The sequence below is a fragment of the Apiospora hydei genome (genome assembly GCF_038363865.1).
Source record: "Apiospora hydei strain CBS 114990 chromosome Unknown utg000004l_segment0_segment0, whole genome shotgun sequence".
Taxonomy (NCBI): Eukaryota; Fungi; Ascomycota; class Sordariomycetes; order Amphisphaeriales; family Apiosporaceae; genus Apiospora; species Apiospora hydei.
The window spans coordinates 861,816-886,357 of NW_027117363.1; the positions used below are offsets into that span (position 1 = coordinate 861,816).

Consider the following 24,542-nt stretch of genomic DNA (forward strand, 5'->3'; position numbering starts at 1 on the left):
ATTCTCCTTCATGACAGAAGCATACTGTAGCTCCACTGCTCCTGCAGCACATCCCGGTATTTGATGCTCGTAGGGTGTTTCTTGCGCGCCGGGAGCACGCGACGGATATACAAGTCCCCCACATTGATAGTATCATACCGTTTCGGGTTCTCCGGGTCATGGTCATCATAACAAGACGGCAACACTTCGAGGTCGACCTCAGGCCCGGGGGTCAAAAAGAATGGCAGCGAATAACGTTCTTTTCCCGTCTTGTTCCGTACTCGGTGTACCGTCGCGGGGTACCGCCCATTGCTCTGCCGCTCCAGGTACTGTCCCACGTTGCACACGAACGTACCGGGAGCGGGAGGGGCGTCGACCCAGTGGCCGGCTTGGTTCAGGACCTCGAGGGCGGGGACGTCGTCTTGGAGGACCAGGGTGAGCCCTATTGCTTTGTTAGTTGCCGTCTATTCAATATCGATCAGACGGGGAACAGCCGCCCCCCCAAGCCTGAACTTACAGGAGAAATCAGCATGCGCGCCCAATCCCACATTCCCCTCCTCCTCCATAGAAGAGGAAGAAGAAGACGCCCCCGGCGTCGGCGGGTAGTGCAGGGGCCGCATCCCCGTGATGGGGAAGCGGAACATGGGGTCGAAGGCGGTCTCGTCCAGCCCGAAGCCCAGAGCGAAGATGCGCACGAGCTTGAGCGATAGGGGCAGGACGTGCGCGTAGTAGGCGTACAGCCCCTCGCGCCACCATGGTGCTGCAGGAGGCCAGATATTCTGCGGCTGGGTGACGTGCGGCGGCGGGCCCGGAGCGCCGGTCTTGCCCGGGTAGTCTTGTTCGGGTTCGAGGTAGCAGTCGCCCATGGTGAAGGCTTCTTTGATGTCTGCGGCAAGTTCAGAGTCGAGTCAAAGTGAAAGATTAAAGGAACGGAAATGAATGACTTACCTCCTTTCGTCCTAGGATCCAAGTTCGTCTCCAGCATGGGCTCGTACCCCCGGATAGCCGGGTTCTTCTGCACGTGCGCCTCCATCTTGACGTCGTGGTCGAGGGCGAAGAAGCGCCGCAGCAGCGCGAAGGTCTGCCGGATGACGTCCTCGGGGACGCCGTGGTTCTTGATGTAGAAGAAGCCGCACTGGCGGCACGCATCGCTGATCTCGCGGGCGATACGCTTCCGCGCCTCGAGCGAGCCGCTGTCTAGGTCCGCGAGGTCCACGGTCGGGATGGAAGTGAAGGACGAGGAGGGCGCGTCTGAAACTTCGCGGTAGGTCGCTTCGGAGCCAGAGTGGAAGTAGACATATTTCTTGTCCTGGGAATGTTGTTAGTACATCTCACAACTCTTCATGGTCTCACAGTGGGTTAATGGTCAACTTACTTGACCGGGAACGGCCGAAGGTTGGGTAGCAGATGATATTGGAGCGAGGACGTCTGCCATTCTGACTTGTATTAGTATTAGTTGTCAGCCAAAAATCAATCACTGCATACAATCTTTCATTGAGCACAGTCAAGTCGGGTCTCACAGGTCAACCAACATGCGACCTTGCCCTGGATGAACCCCAATGCCGGAGGGTTCCCCGCAATCCCCACCCCCTCGCAGGATGCTGCACGCGATAGCCGGGTACCGTTAGTGTCGCAAACTGGCCGACGGGACTCCCCTATCTGATTGACACACACTTGGCTCCGATAGACACGCGAGCGGGGATACCACCCACGTATCCGGAACTGGCTTGAGCTATGGTGATCACGCCCGGCCTCAAGATGGACGTATCGGGAGAACTTACCGAAGGGAATTCCGAGTGCAGAGAGTGGATGTGTTACATAGTAGATCTTCCATTGCATAACACTATTCCCAGCCCCCATGATAGCAATCTAGTAGTTCAACGCTTGGTGAATTTCGCGACGTTTTTGCATTCCACTGTGAAGGAACTATCATCGCGGAGGCATCTCGTTAACACCGTTCGCTTTCCAAGTCGGGCATCGCGACATGGCTCTATCACTATCCTACTACGCGAAAAACCTCTTCGCCTCCTCCTACGGCCCAACCCGCCCCGCCTTCTTCATCTGGCACCCCCAGGGCACCCCGCCCTCCGAGAAGAAGCTCCTCTTCAAGATCGACTTCTTCATCCTGACCTATGGCTGCCTCGCGTACTTCACCAAGTGGCTCGACCAGTCGAACCTGAGCAACGCCTACGTCAGCGGCATGCGCGAGGACCTGGCCATGTTCGGCACCGAGTTCAACCTCGCGCAGACCTGCTTCGCCGTCGGGCAGATCCTCGGGCCCATCCCGGCGAACCTGCTCCTGACCTGGATCCCGCCGCGGTTACTGCTGCCCGGGCTGGAGCTCGTGTGGGGGATACTGACGATTGCGACGTATGCGGTCACCAATGTGAATCAGGTAGGCCATCACGGGTGTCCGTCATACAGCAGCCGAAAACCGGTGTCTCTTAGACTAATCCCAAGGGTTATTGGTATTAGTTGTACCCCATTAGATTCATTGTTGGCTTCCTAGAGGGCTCCTGCTTCGTTGGTATCCAGTATGTCCTTGGATCCTGGTATAAGAGAACGGAGCTGGGAAAGCGCACAGCCATATTTGCCTGTGCCGCATATGTCGGCACTATGATATCGGGCTACTTGCAGAGCGCAGTCCTGGCCAGCCTGGATGGCAAGAATGGGATATCCGCGTGGAGATGGTAAAAATTTGCCTGCTCGCCCCATAAGATCAAAGTGTCGAAATAACTAACTGCGCTAGGGTCTTCATCATTGACGGCATCATCACGATCGTAATCGCCGCTTACGGGGTCGTCTTCTTCCCGGACACGCCCTACAGCACCAAGGCCTTCTACCTGAGCGCCGAGGACAAGGCTCGCTGCATAGAGCGACTGGTCGAAGACGGCCGAGAGGAGACGTCCAATTTCACCTGGGATCTGTTTCTGCGAAGTGTGAAGTCATGGCAGCTCTACGTCCTGACCGTCTTGTGGATGTAAGTAGCGATCTTTACCATGCGCTATCCATAATCCGATTGAGTATGCTTACGCGCGATCGAACAGGTTCTGGAACACGACGGTCGGTAAAGTCGCCAACACGGTGATGCAGCTGTACCTGAAGAACGACCCGGACCACAGCTGGACCCTGTACCAAGTAAACAACATCCCGACCGCGATCAACGGCTGGAACATTGTCATGGTGCTCCTGTTGAACATCTACGTCGACACGACGGGCCGCCGCATGGCCGCGGTAATGCTCAACCTCGCCATCCTCCTGTTCGGCACAATCTGTTTAGTGGTGTGGCAGATCCCGCTGGGCCTGCGCGTCGCCGCGTACATGTGCGCGGGCCTCGACGGCCCCCTGTCGCCTATTTATTATAGCTGGGCCAACCTGCTGACGGGCGGCGACAGCCAGGTGCGCGCGCTCACGCTCGCCATCATGAACTCGTGGGGCGGCGCCGTCTCGGCCGTCATGCAGCAGTTCCTGTACCCGGTGACCGACGCGCCCGCGTTCGGCAAGGGGTTCAAGGCCAGCTTGGGGTTTGTTGGTGGGATGTGCGTCTGGGTGGTGCTGGTGCGGGCTCTGGAGCTGCGCGCCGAGCACGGCAAGAAGCGACTGGATGGGATGGAAGCTCAATCGGGGGCAGCAGCAGCAGAAGAGACAGTGGTGGTACCGATTGAACAGAAGGGTCTTCGCTAGAGACTTGGCGGGGCATTAATGAACGTTAGCGTAGTCTGGGGGTGGGGGTGGTTCTGTAGCACTGATAATGACGGGAAAGATATGCCGTCGGCTTGGTCCGATGATGCCTGACTGACTGACTCGATGGGGTCGGGAAGTAACACTGCTGCAGCTTCGCTACCATGCATGGAGAAGCAATGAAGCCAATGAATCAAGCGCTGCATTGGTACACTCGCACAGAGGACAGATGAAACATGTTCTGAAGATTTCTAGTATTGCTGATACCCCTCTACTGGAAAGCATGAACAAACTCACTGTGCACAACCTCCAATGCAGCAATACTGATTGAAACCACCAAAACATGGCCACTAGCGAGATCCCCACCACCCAACTCCTAATCTCCTCCGGCAACGGCCCCGTAGCCCGCACCGTCCTGCAAACCCCCCTCCGCGACGCCCACCCGTCCGAGATCCCCGTCATCGACGTCTCGGGCCTCTTCAGCGCCGCCCTGTCCCACCGCCAGGCCGTCGCGCGCCAGATCCGCGACGCGGCCACCAACACGGGCTTCTTCTACATCGCGCAGCACGGGATCCCGCGCGCCACCACGGCCGCGGCGCACGCGGCCTGCCTCGACTTCTTCCGGCAGCCCGCCGACGTCAAGCAGCGCGCCAGCATCGACCGCTCCGCGCGGTTCAACGGCTACAAGGCCGCCGCCACGCAGCGCATCAACCCCTTCGAGTCCGTCGACGTGCGCGAGAGCTTCTCCTGGGCCTACGACCCGCGCTTCGACCCGGCCGTGGCCGATGTTTCCAAGATTCCGCCCGAGGTCGCGGCGCACCTGTGTCTCGAGGACTTCCCCTGGGAGGCCACGGCCAACATGCCGCAGTTCAAGGCCGCCATCGTGGACTACTGGCGGTCCTGCCTGGGGTTGGCCCGCGCCCTGGTCCGGGCCTTCGCCCTGGCCCTCGATCTGGACGAGCACTTTTTCGATTCTAAAGTGACCTACCCAGATGCCGTACTGGCGATGAACTACTACCCGCCCATCCCCAAACCCACGGGTGCTGATGCTGTGGCTCGGTCCCAGTCGGAACAGGAGGTTTCGATCGGGTCGCACACGGATTTCCAGCTCTTCACCATCCTTTGGCAGGACGACAATGGGGGTCTACAGGTCCTGAACAGGCAAGGGCAGTGGATCAATGCGAAACCCATTGAGGGCACGCTCGTAAGTTTGCTCATTTCTCTGACCGCTTCCCTACACGTTCCATGACGAGCCTATGCCGGGGAGCAATAGTGTCTTCAATCGGTTCTATGCAGGTCAGTTCTACCAAGCATAGACAACATACTGACTCCTCGCAAGGTCGTCAACATCGCGGACTACCTCCAGCGCATTACGAACGACCGCTACATCAGCACGGTACACCGGGCCCAGAACTGGAGCGGGCGCGAGCGCGTCAGCATGCCCTTCTTCGTCGGCTTCAACTGGAACGAGAGCTGCGGCGTGCTGGACAGCTGCGTCGCCGAGGGCGAGGAGAAGCACTACGAGGAGATCAGCTGCTCCGAGTGGGTAAAGCGGCGGGCCCAGGCCATGTATAAGACGGAAGGCTTCTCGGCTGGTAAGGCGGCGGTGCCTTCGTCTTGAAATGGTGTTTCATTGTGAATTTGAAGTAAAAGGGTTCTAGGGTGCGAATATGCTCATGTGTAATTGAACAAAAACGAATATTCGCAAATAAAAAAGGTTTGAATCGTTAAATGAGAGGGAAACAGTGCGTGGTGCTTGGGGTGCAAGTAATAAAGTATATTAAATGAAAAGGGGAAAAGACAAAAACGAAAAAAAAGAAAAAAGAGCAAAGTGACCGCAGAGGGAGTTGAACCCTCTTGCCTCTAAGTATAGGAATAAGACTACTACCGCTAGGCTACCCCGGCCCGGTCAAGGGAGGAAGGGGTAATTTAGATATATAAAGACTGGAGGGAAGCGTGTGCTGTGTTGTTGAACTTCTGGTCGCCCTGAATAGGGGTAAACTCAAATTACGACGAGGTGGTCGTCCCCCACCAGGCCTCGATCAAAACGAGTAGTACACTGAGATTTGATCTGTATTTTACATGGGGGCGGCCTGTATAGTCCAGTATTTCCCAAGGAAAGGGGTAATAGGATAACGCAGTTGATGGAGGGGATAAGTAATACTGTAAGTAAACATTCTCTCACATACGACCACAGCTCTCAGAGTATTCGGGATCCCGTCCGCTCTCCCATAGACCAGCTGAGAAGCGCCAAATTAGTACTAGAGTCGGTGACGATCTGGGAATCCTCGGTGTTGTATGTTTTACTTTGTTTTTCTTTTTCATGTCTTATTCGTCTACTCTCGTTTGTTCTGGACGCTTTACAAGGGCCTGTATTTCTAGATGTGGATGCGCTGTCTCTAATATGTTTAATTCTGGGAGTCCGACGGTACAGCATATAGTCCAACTACGCAGTTTTTTTTTAGGTTTTTTTTCTTTTCTTTTTCCTTTTTCTTTCTCTTTCCCTTTTTTCTCTTTTCTTTTTCACAACTGAGGATCGTCTCATGTCAGAAAATTATATATTTGTTGATATTTTGTCCTCTAAGCTCTTATGGCCCAAGTCAAGTATATTTCCCCGAACTGTCTTCGTCAAACTCCTCCCACTTTTGAAAATATCAACACAGCTGCTCCAAAAGGATCAACACGAGGGCCTAAACCCCTGCCTCCCTGCTCGGAATACTCAGCCGCGCATCTATCATAGATGTAGTACGACTTGCTAGCTTCTCCTTTTCTCTTCGTCTCTCTTCTGCTTCCGCGCAGGCCCTTTCACTCCGCGGCAGCTGCCTCGGCTGTTTGCCTCCCCTTTGCATCCATGATGCCGCCCAGTATGATGCTCATGGCGGCGATGATGCCAGGATCTATGGCCCCGCTGCATCGATTGGAGCCGAGTGTCTGGCAGGCACCGTGCACCGCAAGGGGCAGCGACAGGCTCCTTGGCCAGCGTCCGCCAGATCCAGCCCGGCAGCGTCGAGATCTCGCGCTCGAGCTTGTCGCAAACGCTGGGACACTGCTCGAAGACGTGCGGTCGGGAGCCATCTTCCCGGATCGTTAGCCTAGCAGCGGTGATGGTCTCTTCTTGGTCGAAGTAAGGTGGGTTCAACAGGACCGGCTGGGTCCTCCGGAGCGCTAGAGAGCGGCTGCGCCATGGGGACTCCGCTCAGGAGCGCCGCCAGGCAGTGGACGCAGTCTCGTCCTCAAGAAGAAAAGGCGAATGCCAGGGTTGTTCGCAAACTAACCCCGACAGTGTTGTGAGCATCATCATAGGAAGATCTTCACCAAGACCGTATAGCGTTTTTGCTAGTTTATGAAAAACTAGGGGCATAGCCACCGTCCGCATCATCGCGAGGCGGTATAATGCGCGAAGGATTGAATTGCAGCATCCTGCGCCGCGCCAGCTGAACGGTTCGTCTCCAGAAGTAATGTGTTCGATAATCTTGGTCCCATTAAACATGTCAAACTAGTCTCATTGAACGCGTTGTCTGGTCGGTAGTTGTTCCGGAGCCAGGGGGAGATCCTCCGGCCTGTGCCGCAGCGCACCAAGAAACAGACAATACCTTCGCCCGGCGAAGCGCCCATGGTCATAAAGATCGGCACTGAAGCTGAACCCCACCCACTCGCACGGGCGATACGCGAGGTGACAATGTGTATTGTTGAAGATTGTCGAAGCTTGGCGCCAATGGGATGATGGGTGGCTGACTTCCATTTTCGGCATCGGGGTTCAACTACATACAAGTTTTGCGTGTTATAGATTTTGATATGTGAGGTATAGCCGTTGTTCCTTAGGCGTCGTCGAGTAGATTTCCGCTCGCTGGCTCTCCTTCCACGCTGGAAGAGGTAAAGGAGTATAAATGCGTGGTCATGATGAAAACGTTCCGAGGGTAATTAGTCAATATTGGACGAGAAAACATGATCTGGCAAACGAAAATAAGGACAAAGTGTGTAAATTTGATTAAAGAGTAAAAGACTCTAACTACCGGTCAATCTGCTGCCAGTCTCAGAAATGAATGCGTGCCCTCTCTCTCTCTCACTCTCTGTGTCTCTATGCAAAACCCCTTTCTCCTTCCCGCCATCGTAGTTCTCGTGATTTAACCACTTCCCCATTCATTTTGGTTTGTCCCCCATTCTCAGTCAAGGAGGAAACGCTTTAGCCCTCGTAGCCGACCTCGAAGTAGCAGACGCTGTCGAGGTCGAACCGAGTAACACCGTAGGCGAAGCCGTCGTCGCCAATGTTGCCGGCAAAGCCCTCGCGGCACTTGCTGGCGATCTTGGACAGCGAGTAGCGGGCCTGGTTCTCCTCGAACTTGCCGGGGCTGTGGTACAGGCAGAAGTAGACGGCCACGTCGGCGGCGCGGGCCCAGATGGACTGGTCGCAGTTGCCGGCGTTCTGGGGCTTGTTGCAGTCTGTTGTTGTCAAAACCTGTTAGCTGGGCCGTTCTCGTTCTCGTGTTGCGGTCGTTCTGGTGGCCGTGGCAGGTACTTACAGGCGATCAGAGAGTCCCGGGCTTGCTCCTCGTACTCCACCTTCAGCGCGAACTTGTGGCTGCCGGCGCCGTGGCACTCCAAGTGCTCCTTGCGGGCCTGCAGGGAGTGCATCGTCTCGTTGCCGGTTCCGGCGGAGCGGTCGGCGAGCTCGACGCTGGTCATATTGTAGATGCCGTCAGCCTCGACGCTTCGCTTTTGCACGAGTCCGGAGACCCTGCCGGCCTTGGTCCAGATTCCGTCGCCGGAACGGTCGACTTCACGAGGGGCCATGACTCCCGCAGAAGCGGTCAGGGCCAAGGAGAGGATGGAGATGATCTTGGCGGCGTACATTGTGAGATAATGTGTCTGATGAAAGGTAGTGTGGTAGGAAGGTGGTAAAGTAAGACTGATGCGATGAAGCTGTCTGTAGTAGGAGTGGTGGTAGTGGTAGTAGTAGTTGGAGGAAGTGATACTGTTATGAGACTTGTGTTGGTGGTGAGTAATAGAAGATTGTTTCTACCAGCGGACAGGCGGCCCTTCTTATACATTTGATCTTCCACTCCACGACTACCAGTAGATGTACGACAGCAGCACCTTACTCATGTTGCTCAACGTCGTTCGTCCATGACGCTGGCGATCTTCGTGAACGGCCACCGCAGTCGTTTGGTTGCGGCGCCGACGGACAAACGCGCGATAGTAATCCTTCCGGGCCTATAGTCAACCCTCAATCCCTCCGAACCGTACAATATCCTTTCCGAGGGGGCGGAACAAGGCCCGGGCCCATATTAGGGCCCGCAACCAAATAAGTGGCGATCCCCCAATCCTTCCGCGGTCTGTCTTCAAGAGATTTCCACACTATAATCAAAGATCTGAGGATACATCCCGAGAATAATTGATGTGTCTAAATTGATATTCCACTTCAGCTCCAATGTAGCGGGCTATAGTCCCGTGCCCTTGCAGGATGTGCCACCGGGATCACTGCGGCCGATTCTATTAGCAGGTCGGTCCCTGCCCCTCAGAAGGAGCTGATCGGCACTTCAGACTGAAGATAACCATCATTGCTTTCATTGATACCGCCGTGGATGGCTGCTATATTTGGCCCAGGTTCCTCCGGCCTGTACTTGAGCACACCGGCGATCGGGTGTCAATATCTTACTATTTCTCCGTGCCACCGGCGTGACTGCGCCGCATCCCCTTTTAACTGTGCCGCACCCATTATACGACGGGTCCTCGACCGGTCACGTGAGCTCATCTACCACGGGCCTCGACGAGAACTATCGGAAAGGGTGCGGCACAGGATGTGGCACAGTCAGGCCGCTCCGCAACCTTGCCACCTCAGAATAAGCCTCGGGGCTTCACTGCGTCATGAGGAGCAGAGGCCTGAGGGTGCCTGGAATTTAGCTCAGGTTTATCCAAGCTGATCGACACCAGGCAATCTCCTGGCTCAAAAGTCATAAGCGCTGTGCCACCTTAGGGGATACCCGAGGCTCTCTCGCCTCGAGTCAGCCGCATCGAACGTGAACACCAGCATCCACCTCGTGCTAAGTGCTGCCGACGACGTTGGCGCGGCACAGAAGAAGCCGAGCATAGATGCAGCAGAGTCGGATATCGATGATGAAGATGATGAGCGCGGATGGTACCACACGCCATAGATGTAGCGCAGCTCCCCGAACTTGCCTCCAGATCCATCGCCTGCAAATCCAGCCCGCGACGTCAGCAATCTCGCACCGGTCCTCCACGCCTGGGACTGGGCCAGCGTCGGCCCGACAGCAAAGCAACGGCTTCTCCTGCTGCTTCGTGCCCCCGTCATAGTAGAGGGTGACGGGACACAGCAGCACGGCTTGCTGGAAGCTGGCCTGGGCTCACATGCAGGTTGCCGAGTTGCCTAGTTGTTGGGTACGCCGATGGAAGGAGCTCGACGTGGCCCGGTGATGCTGCTCCCAGGTATACGGCATACCGACATCCTCACCGAGGCGGACGGCTTCCTGTAGACCAAGCGGTAAAACGTAGACCATATTCCACTCCGACCTGAAGCTGTCCGCAGCAGACAGATGCGCGACCCAGCTCTCCATATCGGGCCACCCGTGCATCGCGCTCGCGTACGGCACCCGATTCGGTTCTCGCGCTTCAAGCACCTAGATGCGAAGCGTGATAGCATCGCTACTGTCACCGCCTTCTTTACTTGACTTGATCACTAGCATGGCGATGCGGAAGCATTCTCGGACGGCACCGACGGCGAGACGGAGGGATATTCAAGATGATATTATGACTAATTATGTCGAGTTAGACCATCGGCTCAATCGCCGCCCTCGTAATTATCAAGTGATCCGAGGCATTCATTAGCGCGCGAAAGCATCCATCTTCCACGTATCCGACCGGTACTTCAGAGCCGACTTGCTCCTTAGTCTCTGGCCCGAAGCGGTTCCATTAAACCCAACATACTTTCCTGTACTCGGGGGAAGGTCCTTCACCGCGGTTCCCCAAGTGGTGCTCTCCGTCTTCCCGAGGGTAAGCACGAGCTCCTTGCCTTCTAAGAAAAAGCTGTGATCGAGCCAGTTCTTCGTATACGGCTGGCCATTCATCGTGGCGGATTGAATGTAGATGGCCTCGTAGCTGGGATCGAAGTTCACATTGCGTATCGTCGCGGTCTTGCCGGTCGTCGGGTGTGTCAAGTTGACAGACTCGAAAAAGGGGGCGTGATGAGGTACACATTCTGCCCGGGATTGGGGAACAGTCCCATCATCGAGAATGCAACAAACGAGCCCATCGCGCCGGAATCGTCATTTCCCGGGAGACCTCCTGGAGTCGGGTTGAAGTACCGAGGAATGTAGAAGTGCGACCGCGCCGCGCTCTTGCCTGGTCGGCCAGCATAGTGATATTGGAAAACGGTGAGGAACGAGGGCTCCTAAATTAGGGGTGGCGTCAGAATTCGAAGAAGGGTTGACTGTGTATGAGCATATGGTGGTGAAGCGTGCTTACGTTGCCAATGTTAGTGATATTCTGATCATGCAGATAATCCAACCGTCGCACGAATTCATTAGGTCCCCATAGATGGTAATCAGATCCCCTTGGTTTTGCGGAACGAAACTAGCGGGATGCCGATTAGTAGGGGCGTCACTACTTCAATCCAGATCGGGATAGTTGGCTTACAATCCGTACTCCCAAGTACTGTCTTCGAATGTCTCCCGACCGGTGTTCTGCAGAGAGCAAGCAATACCGGTTGTGTCCAGGTTCGAACAAGTCAACGGATCCTGCGAGGCCCATGTCTGATTCAAGTACTTGGCTTGGAAGAAACCTTTGAAACCAGTATCCACTCCTGTTGGGAGGAAGCTTGTCTGATCAGGGTAGAATACATTCTTCCAATTCTCGCTGGAATCAAGATACTTCTCCTGATCAGCTGTGTTGTTCATGGCCTAGGACATATCAGCGGACTGCGATCGGAGCGGTATTGACGGGTAACCAGGATCCTCACCTTCGACATAAGGGAGATGCAGAAGTCGTTGTAGGCATACTCCAGAGACCGGGAAATGGATCTCGTCATGGTCCCGAACCCCTTGTAGTCCAAGTCCTGCACTGCGAGAGAGTGTCAGTCTCAGGGCGGAGCAATTGAAACTTTCCGGTAACGGGAAGTGTGGGGATCCTCCAAGAAGGGCCAGAATGAGCTTACCTGGGATGTAACCAAGCGATTTCCAGCTGTCGAGTCCACCTCGACCATGGGTTGCCCAGTCGTAAGGTTCCACTTCGGCATCTTTCACGATCGCCTGATAACCCACATTCCAATCGATGCCATCCGAGATACCCTTCAAGTAAGCATCGACCAAGACGTTGTCTGCGTTAGAGCCGCCCTAAATCATTCGTGTAAGTGCAAGGGTTTCATAGAAGGCGAAGGTGAAGGCGAAGGCGGGCTTACCTGGGTGTATCCTCTGCACAGCGACATCTTGCAGTCGGGCAACCACCCCTCGTATCTGTACGTATCGATCAATGAGCGAATCATTTGAGCTACCGCCACAGGATCGAGGATGACCAGGAAGGGGATTTGAGATCTGAAACTGTCCCAGAGGCTGTAATAAGCTGTTAGTAAACCTTCGACCACAGTACCATGATCTGACTGACCAATAGAACGAGTCGAAGTACGGCTCATCACTCTTCCACAGAGGGTTCTCTCCGGTGTAGTTCTGCGGGTTCACCATGGTACGATAGATGCCGCTGTAGAAGTTGGTGATCAGGTCCTTTGCAACGCCGCCACCAGCGGATACAGTGATGGGGCTCAGCTTGGCCTTCCAGGCGTCCTTGGCGGCCTTGGTCACAGAGTCGAAGTTGAAGTCCGGGACCTCGGCCTCGGCATTCGCGCAGGCTTGCTCGGTGCTGATGAGGCTGACACCTGTTCGTGCCAGGATGGGGGTCGTCGCGTCTTGGAATCTGACGAAACCTCCACCGGGTAGAGGGTAGCCGTTGATGGATCGCGATATGGTGAGATCTTTGGCTTCCGTGGTGGCGCGGCTATTAACGTAAATGCCACTGTCCTGGATGGACGGACCAGAAAGGTCGGTGCAAAAATAGGCAGTGTACGAGCCAGATCCGAAACTGGGGAGGAACTTGGCGCCACCAGAGATACGGCCAGTCTGCGCATCCACGGACACGGTGCCGTTGTCCTGCCTGGAGTCTGATAAGTCGGACAAATCCTGCATTACGAAAGGATACGTTCCATTTGAACCCGGCCCGTTCGGGAAGGTGAACCGATAGAGCGCAGTGTGTTGAGTTGTCGTCATCTCGGCCTGGACGCCCATGTCCAAAGTGATGGAGAAATATCCCGGCTGGGCCTTGACATTCTCAGGCTTGAAGGAACCGTGGTTGACCCTCGTCTTCTTGGGGAAGTCGCAGAGGTTGATGTCATCGCCTGGGCAGGATGGGTAGACGAAGAATGGGAAATTGCCGAGACTTGGCGAACCACCTGTTCCAGAGTCATGCAATACCTAACGACTCTGGGTGTCAGCATTACTCTTTCGAAATATAGACCACGCGACTCTGGAGGGAACACAAGCAACTCCTCAATGAGTTGTGTACTTGACGCTCTAGTGACACACTGAAATATGGAGAAGGCCCGAGGTTGCTCACCGAAAAGCCTTGCACCGGGTTGCCGTCGAGAGTGAAGCCACCTTGGTTGGAGCTGGAGTTGGTGTCGGCCACAGCTTTGGCCATGCCATAAGGCAGAGATGCACCCGGGAAGACATTGCCCGCGTTGGTACTGCCGATTAGAACATCGACGTACTGAAGGGGATCAAAGTCCTCGGCCACGGTGGCATCTCCAAGAGCACCAACTACCAAACAAGCCAATACAGGAGCCCATCGAATAGGCATACTGGATATTGCTATCATGCTCGTCCTCAGAATGTCGAACCCGCCAGCTGCTTGGTTAGGAATATCGTAAAACCCCGATGTTGGTCCAAGCCGCCCTATGAAAAGCAGTTCGAACCAAAAGGGTGATAGGAAGTTAACTCGGCAGCAGGACGCACTTTACTTTCTTAACAGAGAGCCAGGGGAATGAATTCCTCGTCGCAGCGCCCTTGCTGACATAGTGAACCACAGGACGCCCGAAGTCTATATGCAAATCGACCTGCAGTAGCCATCCATCTTCAACCCAGTCACGGGAACCTCCAGTCGGATGCATTGAGATGGTCCGACCCGAGAAGGGGGAGACTCGCTCCGGGAAATTAGTGAATGAGACATGCTTGCCCGCGAGAGGCGGAAAGCTCGGCCTGGCGACATGAGCCTCTGGGCGACATGATGGCGAAGGTGGGAGTCACCCGCAGGCTCATGCACAAGCAGGAACCGATGGGCAGATAGCGTGACTGCGACGCCGTCATGCAGCTTTTGGCCCTTTGGTGTTGTTGGATCAGCAGAGCAACATGGATCGATATCGTGCATCAAATTTCCAATGCACGCGGCTTGGGAAGAAGAACTGAAGAAGGAGGAGGGGTAGTAGCATTTGATTTCCTTCGGCATGCAGCTTCCCTGACTCGATATTAAAAGCTTCCCTTGTTGCCAATACTCGATTAGGAAGGAGCGTTGGGTAGGGTAGCATTGATTGGGCGCTGCATCTTGCTTTTGTTTGGCTTCGGTTCCCTGTACGCGTGATGGGAAATCGAGGGAGGGCCGATCAGAACCAGAACGGGTTTTGGTGTTGATCTGATAAATCACCCGGGAAGACGGGAGACGGGAGACGGGAGACGGGAGGTGTGTGGTGGGTGGTGAGTGGCACCATTATTAGCGAAGTGGGCACACGTGCGACAGCGACAGAACAAACATCCCGTCGATACACCAAACCTTGAACGGACGCGACGATTATCGATGGAGATGTAAGTGATGCGCTCCCGGTGTAATTGGCTACGAGCACGGTTGCGACGTACATCTTCAAGACCAGGTATTATACAAGGAACAGCTGAGAAGTTGTTCATGGCAAGGGTAGACCCCTTGTGACGCAGCAACCTCCAAGCTTCAATGGCTCGACGCTGGTAACATAACCCGAAGAGACGGACCAAAGTCAAATACATGACGGCAAACATGTGCAACGAGGCAACTACCTATTAGGAAAAGATATTTGGCTTCTAATCACCTCGTATCTTGAATTCTGCCAGGAAAGCGTGCATCTCTCCAACACGACCATCCTCCGTTACGTCTCCATTCGCTTCAACGTCGTCTGGAAGAGCCGCGGGACGATAGCGTCAATCTCCTCAAAAGGCTTGCCATTCTTGACCATATCCGCGATTGCCTTGCCCAATATTAAAATCTGGGTCATCCCGCCGCCGTTGAAGGCTGCAATCACCCATTGGTTCTCGCGCTGTGGCACTTTGCCGACATGCGGCATCCCGTCTTTGGTGGCTGCCATTACTGCAGGCGAATCGAGTCGGTTAGCGAGATGACTACTTAGCTGAGGGAAGCAAATGGGGGCTGGCGTCAAACTCACTTCCAGTCCAGACCTTGTCCAGCTCGGTCCCGCTGCTCTCCCAACCGCGGAACACTCGCTGCATGTACCCCTCGAAGTAGCTCGCATCTAGGACGGGCTCGATGAGGACCGAGTCGTCGATGTTGTTTTGCCAGAGCCCCCGAGGTTCCTGGAAGAGCCACCTGCCGCCGCCCATGACAATGCCGCCGTCGGGTCGGGGATTCAGGTAGTCCACGGTCGACGTTACCGGATACTGGAGACCGTACTCGATGTTGTAAGTGTGACTGAGATGGGGAAATACCTGCTCGGCGTCCTTCGGAGGCGCGAGATGGGAGGCCGTTCCCCTGTATGGGTTAATGACACCTGCACACAACCACCCATGTTAGATCTGGCTTCGTTTCTGCTTTGACAACTTCAACCTGACATACCTTGGTATTGAGGTAGTAACCCGGCCGTGTATGCGTTAGTGGCGAAGACGACCTTCTTCGCCCGGATCGAACCACGGTCGGTATAAATGACAGTGCCCGACTTGCCCTCGTCCACAGCCTCGACAGACAGCACAGGCGTCTCCGTCTGCAGGTTAAGGCGCGGATTCCTCTCCATCGCCTTCTCCAGCAACTGCGTCAAGAGCTTGTACGGCCACAGCGAGCACGCCGGCCCGCTGAAGGCCGCCCTGGCGCCCTTGACGGACGTGACCCTCTCGGCGAACTTCTCGCCGACGAAGTCGTGCTCGCGCGTCCACTTGTCGCCCCTCTGCAGGCACTCGCGCCACTTGGCCTCCATCTCGCGCGCCTCGTCCGCGTGCAGAAAGACGTCGTAGCTCCGCCGCAGCTCGAACTCGCAGTCGAGCTGCTCCGTCTCGACGACCCCCTTGAGCGCGTCGATCTGCGCCCGGACGAGGGCCGCGAACTGCTCGGCCGCTTCCAGCCCGTGCTCCTCGATGATGGACAGGACGGATGCCGTCTTCAACTTCACGTGCCCGCCGTTCCGGCCCGTGGCCCCCGAGCAGACTTGGCGCGCCTCCAGCAGCGCGATGGATGGCGGCGGGGCTCCGGTGTCGTTGGGGTCTTGCGCGGCGGGGGAGGAGAGGCTGTAGGCCACGGAAACGCCGGAGAGCCCGGCCCCGATGATCGCGACGTCGCATGTTTCTGGGAGCTGCACTGTGGAGCGATGTGAGTCTAGGCGGTGCGGCTCTGAGCGCCAGTAAGACAGCGTGGGGTTTGCTACGGGGAGCAAGGGGTTCGTGTGCTTGTCGGCAGCCATTATTTTTATATAATCGATAACAATTGTTGAGGCAAGTGGTATCTATTGAACGCATACTGCACAAACACAACGATGTACCCGTTCTTATATCCATATCTGCGACCACGTCTCTATGAATACCTAGACCGAAGATTGGTTGCTGGGCCGCTCGAAATATCCAGATGGCCATCATTGTCATTGTAAGCGCTTACCTGGCCACAAGCGTCGTGTGCACGAAAACCAGCAACCAACGAACATACACACTCCTCTTTGAAATAGGTAGGTAGAGAGTCAATTGCAACAGCCATGTGTGGAGTCCTCACGATGTTTGGTTGCATCGCAACTTCTCACCCCGCATTCCCTGTTACTTTCCTAGCAGAAGGCGGGCGACAGCTGACGCAGCGGGTTACGCAGGGCGGCGACGACTGAGTATGAAGTTGAGTCATTCTAACAAAACGTACGAGCAGACGCTGAGGTAATCGTGAGATGTGGTAATCCGGATGGGACTTCGCCCGAAGCTATCGCCTGTCTGTCTTCTACTGCCGAACCCGCCCCCGCAAATACCCCGGATTGTTCAACAGTTCCAAATGCCGACGGTATCGGGGGAAACGGCAATATTCATCCGTTTTCAACAACAATGCCAGGGGGAAGGTCGTGCAATTAATTGATGGATATATCAAAGTATGCATCTAGACACTCATAATGTTCATTCATTGCAGGTGCGGCCGCTCCCACTGCTCCCACTGCTCCCACTGCTCTCACCGGAAATGCGAGATCAACCACCAGCGAGCCAGGTTTAGGCGGTAAAAGTGGCGCCGAACTTCGGATCAGTGCTCTGTTTTGACCGCTGCAGCCCAGCAGGCAGGTGACGAACCGCCGCAGCAGCCAAGCCCCCAGCGAATCCGAGAGAAGAAAGATAGTCGATGCGACCAGTGCTCCAATTCGCGCGCCTTCGACATAAACGAGAAACAAGCTTTAATATGTAAGAAAGCTCATGCACCTCACGAGCGAATGAAATGCTGGGGATCTCGTTATCTGTTTATCTGATTTGACTCCAAGACAGAAAAACAGAAACAGTCAGCGATCTGAGATACGACCGACTACCTAGATCCGGCTCGTGACAGGACCGACAAAATGCTCCTGATTGGATCATGCGTCCAACGACGACTTAGTCCAGGGGAAAGATAAGATCAACATCTCTTCTAGTTTGAATATTTCTTCAATGCAGAGAATTGGTCTGCTTGGTCTGTCAATTTGCAACGCCGGGCACAAGGAGATTCTCTTCGTGGGGCATGTCATTGATTGAAAGGCCTGACCGAAAGACGGGGGTGGACTCTGACGGGACCTCAGTTGCCCGTGTGCGAAAAGAGCAGGTACAGGCAGTAGGAGTGTTGGGTCCGTACACTAGAAGAATCATTTGATCGATTCTCCTTTTACCGCGGAGTCCTTTTTAGAGAGGGACTGGCTGACTGACTTCCATATTGAATATAACATCCTGCAGGTGACCATTGGCTTTCCCATTGGTCGTGTGGTCACGATTACTCGATGAAAACTACGTGGAGTCGTTCGCCTCGGCCTCTTTGGAGTTTCTATCGAGCAATCGTTTGGCGATAAGATACCGGATTGGGGAAAAAGGCCATACCACTTGCTGACGGGTCCTCTTTGTTAGTTGTCCCCATGCAGCCCTGAGGCGCGCTATCGCAAGGACAAAAATGGGCAGCAGAGGCTAGACCAAACAAACAAGCACTCCGTGCAGGCTCTTCTGCGGTCTCCAGAGTCCAGAGGTCTTTCTACCAATGAAAATCTCGGTTGATGAGTGTTACATACCACGTCCCTGGTTTCCTCGATCTGGCGAAAAATGATCAAATTCTTGACTCGGGTAATCAGGAACAAGTGGGCGATAACCGATTTTCCACAGACCCGATAGGAATGTTAACGCAACGTTTACTAAAGTAGCACAAGTCCCCCCGGGAGAATGACGGGCCAATCATAGCGCCCCGATAGACTTGCGACTACTGTATGTAGATTCAGGGTCCGAGACGTTTTCCTTATCTCTTGCGCCTAGCACCAGCTAGCCGGGCCCCAGCCCACACCATGGCATTGCCTGGTTTGGCGTTCCCGCCCATTGTAGATAACCTCGCTGCTGGCCCCATCCTTCATGCGACCCCACCCAAAAAAATACACCACAGGCTGGTCTGGCTTTCTTATCGCCTCTGCCGAGGGGCGGCGGGCGGCGTCGGATGTCGCTCGTGTAGTAGCGGTGGGCACGAGAACATGCGTTTGACTCGATGACGGGCCCCTTCGTCTTACACTTCTGGGCCAAGGGGCCCTGCCTGGCCCAAGTGATTTTTTGAATACCTCCCTTTTTCCCTCTACTATCTCTCGTCCTGTAGACTCTGCCCCATATCAGTTGCTTGTGGCTTGTCTTTTCTTCGTTGGTGTCATTCTCTGAGACCACGATAGCACCACTGCCCTTCTTTTACTACAACGTGCTTTCTTTGACCACAACTCTTCCCATTCTTTGTTCCAGTCGAAGCACGGAACGCATAGACGGGATCTTATCTTGTCAACCCACCACCACCACCACCACCACCACCACAATAGCTGCGCGATAAGCCATTGCAGCTTGATCTATCGTCGCCATTGTAGCCGTTGCTGCGCTTGTCCGCTTCCAGCTTTCGTTTACTGTACCCCAGACTTTTATTGAGGCCCCCAGTCTCCCCCATATCGTCTTCCTTCACCCACAGCACCGGTGCAACTACTATCCCACACAACCAGAAGCCATGGGATCCATTGCATATGCTGCTCCCGGCACTGCCGAGCCGCTCACGGTCCTCGTCTCCACGCGGGCCGTCCTCACCCTCCCGGACGAGAGCCTCGTACTAACCCCGGCCTCCATCTCCGTCTCTCCCGAGTCGGGCAAGATCGTGGCGATCGTGCCGGCCGTCCTGCCGCAGTCCTCGTTCCCCCGTCGGCCACCTATCTCAACTACGGCTCCAAGCTCTTGATCCCCGGTCTGGTCGACGCCCATGTGCATCTCAACGAGCCGGGCCGGACGGAATGGGAAGGCTTCAACACCGGCACTCGCGCGGCCGCCTCGGGCGGTGTGACGACGGTGATTGACATGCCGCTCAACGCGATCCCTCCCACTACCACGGTTGCTGGCTTCAAGGAGAAGCTCGCCGCCGCCCAGGGACAGTGCTGGGTCGATGTCGGTTTCTATGGCGGTGTCATTCCTGGAAATGCCGACGAGCTTCTACCGCTGGTCGAAGCCGGAGTACGTGGCTTCAAAGGGTTCCTCATCGAATCAGGTGTAAGTGCAAATACTTTCTGAACACTAGAGAGGGAGACATTCTTACTGACCAGCGCGCAGGTCGACGAGTTCCCCTGCGTCTCATCCAACGACATCGCCCTGGCAATGAAGACGCTGAACGGGACCCCCACCACGCTCATGTTCCACGCCGAGATGATCCCGCCCATCGCCGACTCGGTCGGCGACGCCGTGCAGGCCTCCGAGCCGCCCGCCGCGCCCCACGGCGACCTGACCGCGTACCAGACCTTCCTCGAGTCGCGCCCGCCCGTGTTCGAGACGTGCGCCATCGACGAGATCGTCTCGCTCGCGCCCCTGGCCCCGGCGCTGCACCTGCACATCGTGCACCTGTCCGCCACGCAGGCGATCCCGATCCTCAAGGCCGCCCGCAAGGCCGGCGTCAACATCACGGCCGAGACGTGCTTCCACTATCTGGGCCTCGCGGCCGAGGAGGTCGCCAAGGGCGACTGCCGCTACAAGTGCTGCCCGCCCATCCGCGAGCAGCTGAACCAGGACGGCCTCTGGGACGAGCTCCAGGCCGGGCCCGATTCGGTCATCCGCACCGTCGTCTCGGACCACTCGCCCTGCACGCCCGAGCTCAAGCTGCTGCCGTCGCACCTCCAGACCGCCGCCGAGCCCGCGGCGATGCACCACGTCGACTCGGGCGTCGACATGTCGGCCGACGCCGACGCCGACGCCAACGACCTGGCCCAGGAAGCCCAGCTGAAAGCGGCGGCGGCGCAGGGCGACTTCTTCGCCGCCTGGGGCGGCATCTCGTCCGTCGGGCTGGGTCTGCCGATCCTGCACAGCGCGTCGGTGCGGCGCGCGCAGGAGTCGCTCTCGGCGCCCGACATCGTCGACATCGTGCGGCTGTGCTGCGCCGCGACGGCTAAGCAGGTCGGGCTGGCGCACCGCAAGGGCGCGCTCAAGGTCGGCATGGACGCTGATATCTGCGTGTTCGACGAGGCCGAGGAGTGGGTCCTGCAGAGCCACGGGATGCACTGGAAGAACCGGTGCTCGCCGTGGGAGGGCAAGGCGTTCCGGGGCCGCGTCCGGGAGACGTGGGTACGGGGCCGCAAGGTCTATGAGCACGGCGCCGGGAACTTGGGGTTCGTGGGGGAAGCCGGTTGGGGAGGCGATTGTTGAGCGGCGGACGTCTTGATCTTCAGCTGAGGAGCTTTTCTTTTTGCTTTTGCTCTGTCTGGGTCTAAGATGTCTGATTGATCACATCATATTGCGTGACCGGCAGGACGGAAGGTTTCAGGCGGGGTCGGGAAGCTGCAAGGACGTCTACCGTAACGGTGGTTCACGCTTTGGGGTAACGTGGAGTAATGGAGAGACCGTGTATGTGTGTGTGGTTTTCCAGAATCATGGGTGCTGGGTGGTATTGCATGAGCTACGACTACGGGGAGTTTTTGCTTTTCCTGTTTGCTTTTGGTCGTATAGAGCGAGCTGGGCATAGGTAGAGGCGTTTTACATACTTGGGATGAGGTGATTTTCATCTGCGAGGAGCATTTACGTTACGTTTGAATTGAGCTTGAAATCAGATACATCAACTATTCTCGCCCTTGGATTCGTGCCTCGCGATGTGAATGGATCCTTGGGTCGTGACTATCCTCGTATTCATCAAGGTGAAGACGACGACACGCGACACGAGCGAACGGTGGATGAAGGTGCGTCAAGCAAAAGGAAAAGGGTGATGATATATCAGAACGATATAAATAACCCCCCCCGAGGCTGGGTTCCCAGTAGCATTGATGGTGGGGGGTTACGGGATACCGGCGGAGAATTTACTTGACAGCGGGCACTAACCTGGTAAACCTGCACGGTGAGTTGCGGCTGCAGAGAATATTTGCGATTTGGGTTTACTATAATGCTGCCATCAATTCTTATGTTGGTCGGAGGTCCAACGTATACCTGAATCGCATTTGATATCCGACTGGGTAGGTCTTTAGGACGCTCTTGATATTCGCTTCGCAATAGTTTTGCAAGTTGACATTGGCTGGCTGCGCAGTCAAAAGAGTAAAAGCGTCCATCCATCAGCTACGCCAAAAACAACCCCACTGGATCCCCCTGTCGGTTGCAGGTGGGCGAGCAGATGCAAAGAACTTCAAGTTGTGTCATGTTTTGAGTTCCTTTTTGGTCGATTCTCTCTAACCGAGCTGCGCGCTCTTACGAGATCTTCAGCCAGCCAGCCGTCATGCTTGAGGTCTTATTCTAAGCGAGCTTCGGGCATTGCATCCCTAGGGCGGTGTCTGTTTCCACTAATAGCCACGCACGTCGCCCGGCTGGCTGGGCATGGCGCCCCATCCAATGCGACTGTCGTATCAGATCCTACTAGGCTAACTAGAATTCGTAAAGAGAGGCTCCAAGAAGGACAGCAAACGAGAGCCGATAGGGGCGAGCGAGAGCCCTGGATCGCACTGTCGTCAAATCGCGGAGCCGGCTCTCTCGTCCGCATTAACACACGGAGATTCAACTGAAACGCTGCGTTGACGACTCAATGACTCGAGCTGAGAGCGTAGCAGTAGCAATAGCAGAATCTGCATCATCGTCTGATGGTAGTAGCGGTACAGGTTGACGCGAATGATATGTACGCGATGCAAGGGCGGGGGAAAAAGCAAGCGATCGCTACCTGCTCCCATCCGTTCTCGGATCAATAGCATGCAATACGCTCGGTCAAGGCTCCATTGCTTCTAGTGGCCGCCGATAGCAAACCCGAAACCTGCAGACCGACGGGCTTCCGTGTCTTGCACGTGGCTCTATATGCGCCCGATGCAGTTTGATTTGACGACTTTTACCATGTCCATGGCGGTGTCGAGTCTGGTTGAGACATCGAATCGGTGTAGAGATGCATCCAGCCTCGGCAGACTACATTGCATGCGTTGACCGCAATTGCTGGCTTCGGGAGAGCGAATCGACGTGGCAGAACTGGAACACCCGACGAGACTTGACAGTATGTAGGTAGCATCACGCACGACTCTACCTACCACTTTCTGGCCTCTACGTGCTAAGCCCCGTAATGCCAACACGGCGGCTGAATTTGCCAGCGGCTCGGAGTCAAGCTATGTATAAATATACTCGGCGCCCGATTACTGTCGTACTTGAAGCCGAGATATCGTTGCGCTGGATCCGGTTCATCTCCGGCTATGGAATTTCTTTCATTGTCCACTGCGAGGACAGCAATTAATCGCGACAGCGTTTACATAAGGCGTAAGATGATCGATCAACAACGGCAGAGCCGAGATGCTGGGCTCCTCTTTCTTTCCCTTGCTCCTTTCAGCCTTTGAAGCCCCATCGAGAAGCACCACAGTCCCCCAAAAGCCGTTGGCTAGCGCTTTTGGTCAGGCCCGCCCTCGCTTACCGACGACACTCTTACCGCATTCAGCCTGGTTCTCAAGGCCTGGATTAATGAATTGAGGGGCGGCCACCTCCTTCCCCCGCAGACCTAACTTCGTTCTGCAGAGAGGTAATGTTATTTGCGTGAGGTTTCTGCAGAGCAGTCTGCACAGCAAATGAAGAAATGCGCATGCAGTCAGTCTAATCAGCAAGCATTTGATTGAAGAATATTTTTCAACAGCATGAATGACAAGCGAGCGACGGAAATGGTTCGTACATTCAATAATAAAACTACCAATATAGGGATTGAGGTCATTAATGCCGTTTCTCGCCGTACATAAGCCCACAGGAAACCCAGCCTGCCGGATGCTCTTCTGGGATCCAGTGGCTGGCTAGCGAGCTGATGAAACAGAAAATAATGAGCCCGCCGAAACCTTCTAGACGATGTCACATTCGTATACGCTACCAAACCCCCATAAGATGAGACATATCGTTTGTAGCCTGCATGCTCATTCCATGCACAGCATTTTCATCCCAATCTTGGAAGTTGCAGGGGTCTGGGTTCAAGTGCTGCAGCAACTGCCAACGTGGGCTCGTGGGCTCGTGGGCCGTGGCACTGGCTCGAGACTGGCACCTGTAGGCTGTAGCAAGAGCGCGAGTTGTTGGAAAGAGCAGAAAGAAAGAAGGAGCGCACTAAAAGACCCTGCAGCCTCGCTTGCGCACGGAACGTTTCGTTTCCGAAGCTAGGATCGCATTCTTTTCTTGACCTCCCTCCTCGCCTTCTGCAGCCGGTGCCAGCCAGCCAAACACTGGCCATGTCTGGTTGCATCTCCAGCTGACCTTAATATTGCTCGGCCCAATCAGCTGCAGACTATTGCGTCTTTTCGTGTTCGCTAACCGTTTGACACCTACAGGTAGCGTGTCGCTTGCTTGGGTTCTTCTGCTTTACCCGCGCCCGACTAAAATGCCAGTAGGCAGTAGGCCATGGGCGAACTTCGCGACAGACCCGACATGGGGTGAAGAGCTGCGTCAGTAAGTAGTATGGATAAGATCAGATCCTCTCATCTTTGGGGGCTGCTGGGGTGATCTGGAGCACATCCGAGGCAAGGAGACAGGATTCAATGTCCTTCACAGGTAACCCCCTCATTTCATCTATCTGCCCTATGAGCAGCCAGTCGACTACATGTCTGTCCGTATCTATTGGTTGGGCAATTACTGCTGCTTCCGAAGCCTTCACCTCTCCGAACCCACCCGAGTTTAACATCTGTAGCCACGGTGAACCGCCGACCACTATCACACATTCTCTGGTACCAGACTCGCTTGAAGACACTCGGCAAGCAGCCGAGGCAGGGCCACCCAGTTCATTCATTCTCCCGCCAGTCGCCAGTTTCTAGGGCCCACCCGCTTCAACGGCGCCCCATGCCATGCTTTCCACTCGATAAACCCCAGCAAGCTTGCAAGGTACGTAGTACCGAGATCCATACCTGCTGCAAGACTATTCACTCCATCTACCTACCCTGTACATGTATGGGTCTCGTCTTGTTCGCC

At 55.4% G+C, this 24,542-nt stretch overlaps 8 protein-coding genes across 8 annotated transcripts; 4 read left to right on the forward strand and 4 right to left on the reverse strand.

Moving 5' to 3' along the window:
- Positions 1–8: 8 nt before the first annotated feature.
- On the reverse strand, positions 9–1,414 carry PG997_002785 (uncharacterized protein; the record flags this gene model as incomplete). The annotated part of the gene is made up of 4 exons (XM_066807100.1): positions 9–421; positions 497–865; positions 928–1,288; positions 1,355–1,414. The coding sequence occupies 4 exons, from the start codon at positions 1,412–1,414 to the stop codon at positions 9–11; spliced, it is 1,203 nt and encodes a 400-aa protein (XP_066670718.1).
- Positions 1,415–1,963: 549 nt separating this feature from the next.
- PG997_002786 (MFS general substrate transporter) lies at positions 1,964–3,663 on the forward strand (the record flags this gene model as incomplete). The annotated part of the gene is made up of 4 exons (XM_066807101.1): positions 1,964–2,374; positions 2,455–2,669; positions 2,729–2,959; positions 3,027–3,663. 4 exons carry the CDS (start codon positions 1,964–1,966, stop codon positions 3,661–3,663), a joined length of 1,494 nt encoding a protein of 497 aa, XP_066670719.1.
- A 340-nt stretch (positions 3,664–4,003) lies between these two features.
- Positions 4,004–5,281, forward strand: PG997_002787 (uncharacterized protein; the record flags this gene model as incomplete). Its single annotated transcript, XM_066807102.1, has 2 exons — positions 4,004–4,864; positions 5,000–5,281. 2 exons carry the CDS (start codon positions 4,004–4,006, stop codon positions 5,279–5,281), a joined length of 1,143 nt encoding a protein of 380 aa, XP_066670720.1.
- A 1,245-nt stretch (positions 5,282–6,526) lies between these two features.
- Positions 6,527–8,737, forward strand: PG997_002788 (uncharacterized protein; the record flags this gene model as incomplete). The annotated part of the gene is made up of 5 exons (XM_066807103.1): positions 6,527–6,746; positions 6,803–6,947; positions 7,828–8,098; positions 8,191–8,512; positions 8,691–8,737. 5 exons carry the CDS (start codon positions 6,527–6,529, stop codon positions 8,735–8,737), a joined length of 1,005 nt encoding a protein of 334 aa, XP_066670721.1.
- Positions 8,738–10,022: 1,285 nt separating this feature from the next.
- Positions 10,023–10,250, reverse strand: PG997_002789 (uncharacterized protein; the record flags this gene model as incomplete). Its single annotated transcript, XM_066807104.1, has 1 exon — positions 10,023–10,250. The coding sequence occupies one exon, from the start codon at positions 10,248–10,250 to the stop codon at positions 10,023–10,025; it is 228 nt and encodes a 75-aa protein (XP_066670722.1).
- Positions 10,251–10,499: 249 nt separating this feature from the next.
- PG997_002790 (uncharacterized protein) lies at positions 10,500–13,518 on the reverse strand (the record flags this gene model as incomplete). Its single annotated transcript, XM_066807105.1, has 8 exons — positions 10,500–10,873; positions 10,920–11,065; positions 11,311–11,573; positions 11,633–11,733; positions 11,828–12,005; positions 12,071–12,221; positions 12,274–13,111; positions 13,245–13,518. 8 exons carry the CDS (start codon positions 13,516–13,518, stop codon positions 10,500–10,502), a joined length of 2,325 nt encoding a protein of 774 aa, XP_066670723.1.
- Positions 13,519–14,830: 1,312 nt separating this feature from the next.
- On the reverse strand, positions 14,831–16,366 carry PG997_002791 (uncharacterized protein; the record flags this gene model as incomplete). The annotated part of the gene is made up of 3 exons (XM_066807106.1): positions 14,831–15,048; positions 15,125–15,466; positions 15,532–16,366. The coding sequence occupies 3 exons, from the start codon at positions 16,364–16,366 to the stop codon at positions 14,831–14,833; spliced, it is 1,395 nt and encodes a 464-aa protein (XP_066670724.1).
- A 2,762-nt stretch (positions 16,367–19,128) lies between these two features.
- PG997_002792 (Allantoinase) lies at positions 19,129–20,801 on the forward strand (the record flags this gene model as incomplete). The annotated part of the gene is made up of 3 exons (XM_066807107.1): positions 19,129–19,290; positions 19,347–19,658; positions 19,719–20,801. The coding sequence occupies 3 exons, from the start codon at positions 19,129–19,131 to the stop codon at positions 20,799–20,801; spliced, it is 1,557 nt and encodes a 518-aa protein (XP_066670725.1).
- Positions 20,802–24,542: the final 3,741 nt, after the last annotated feature.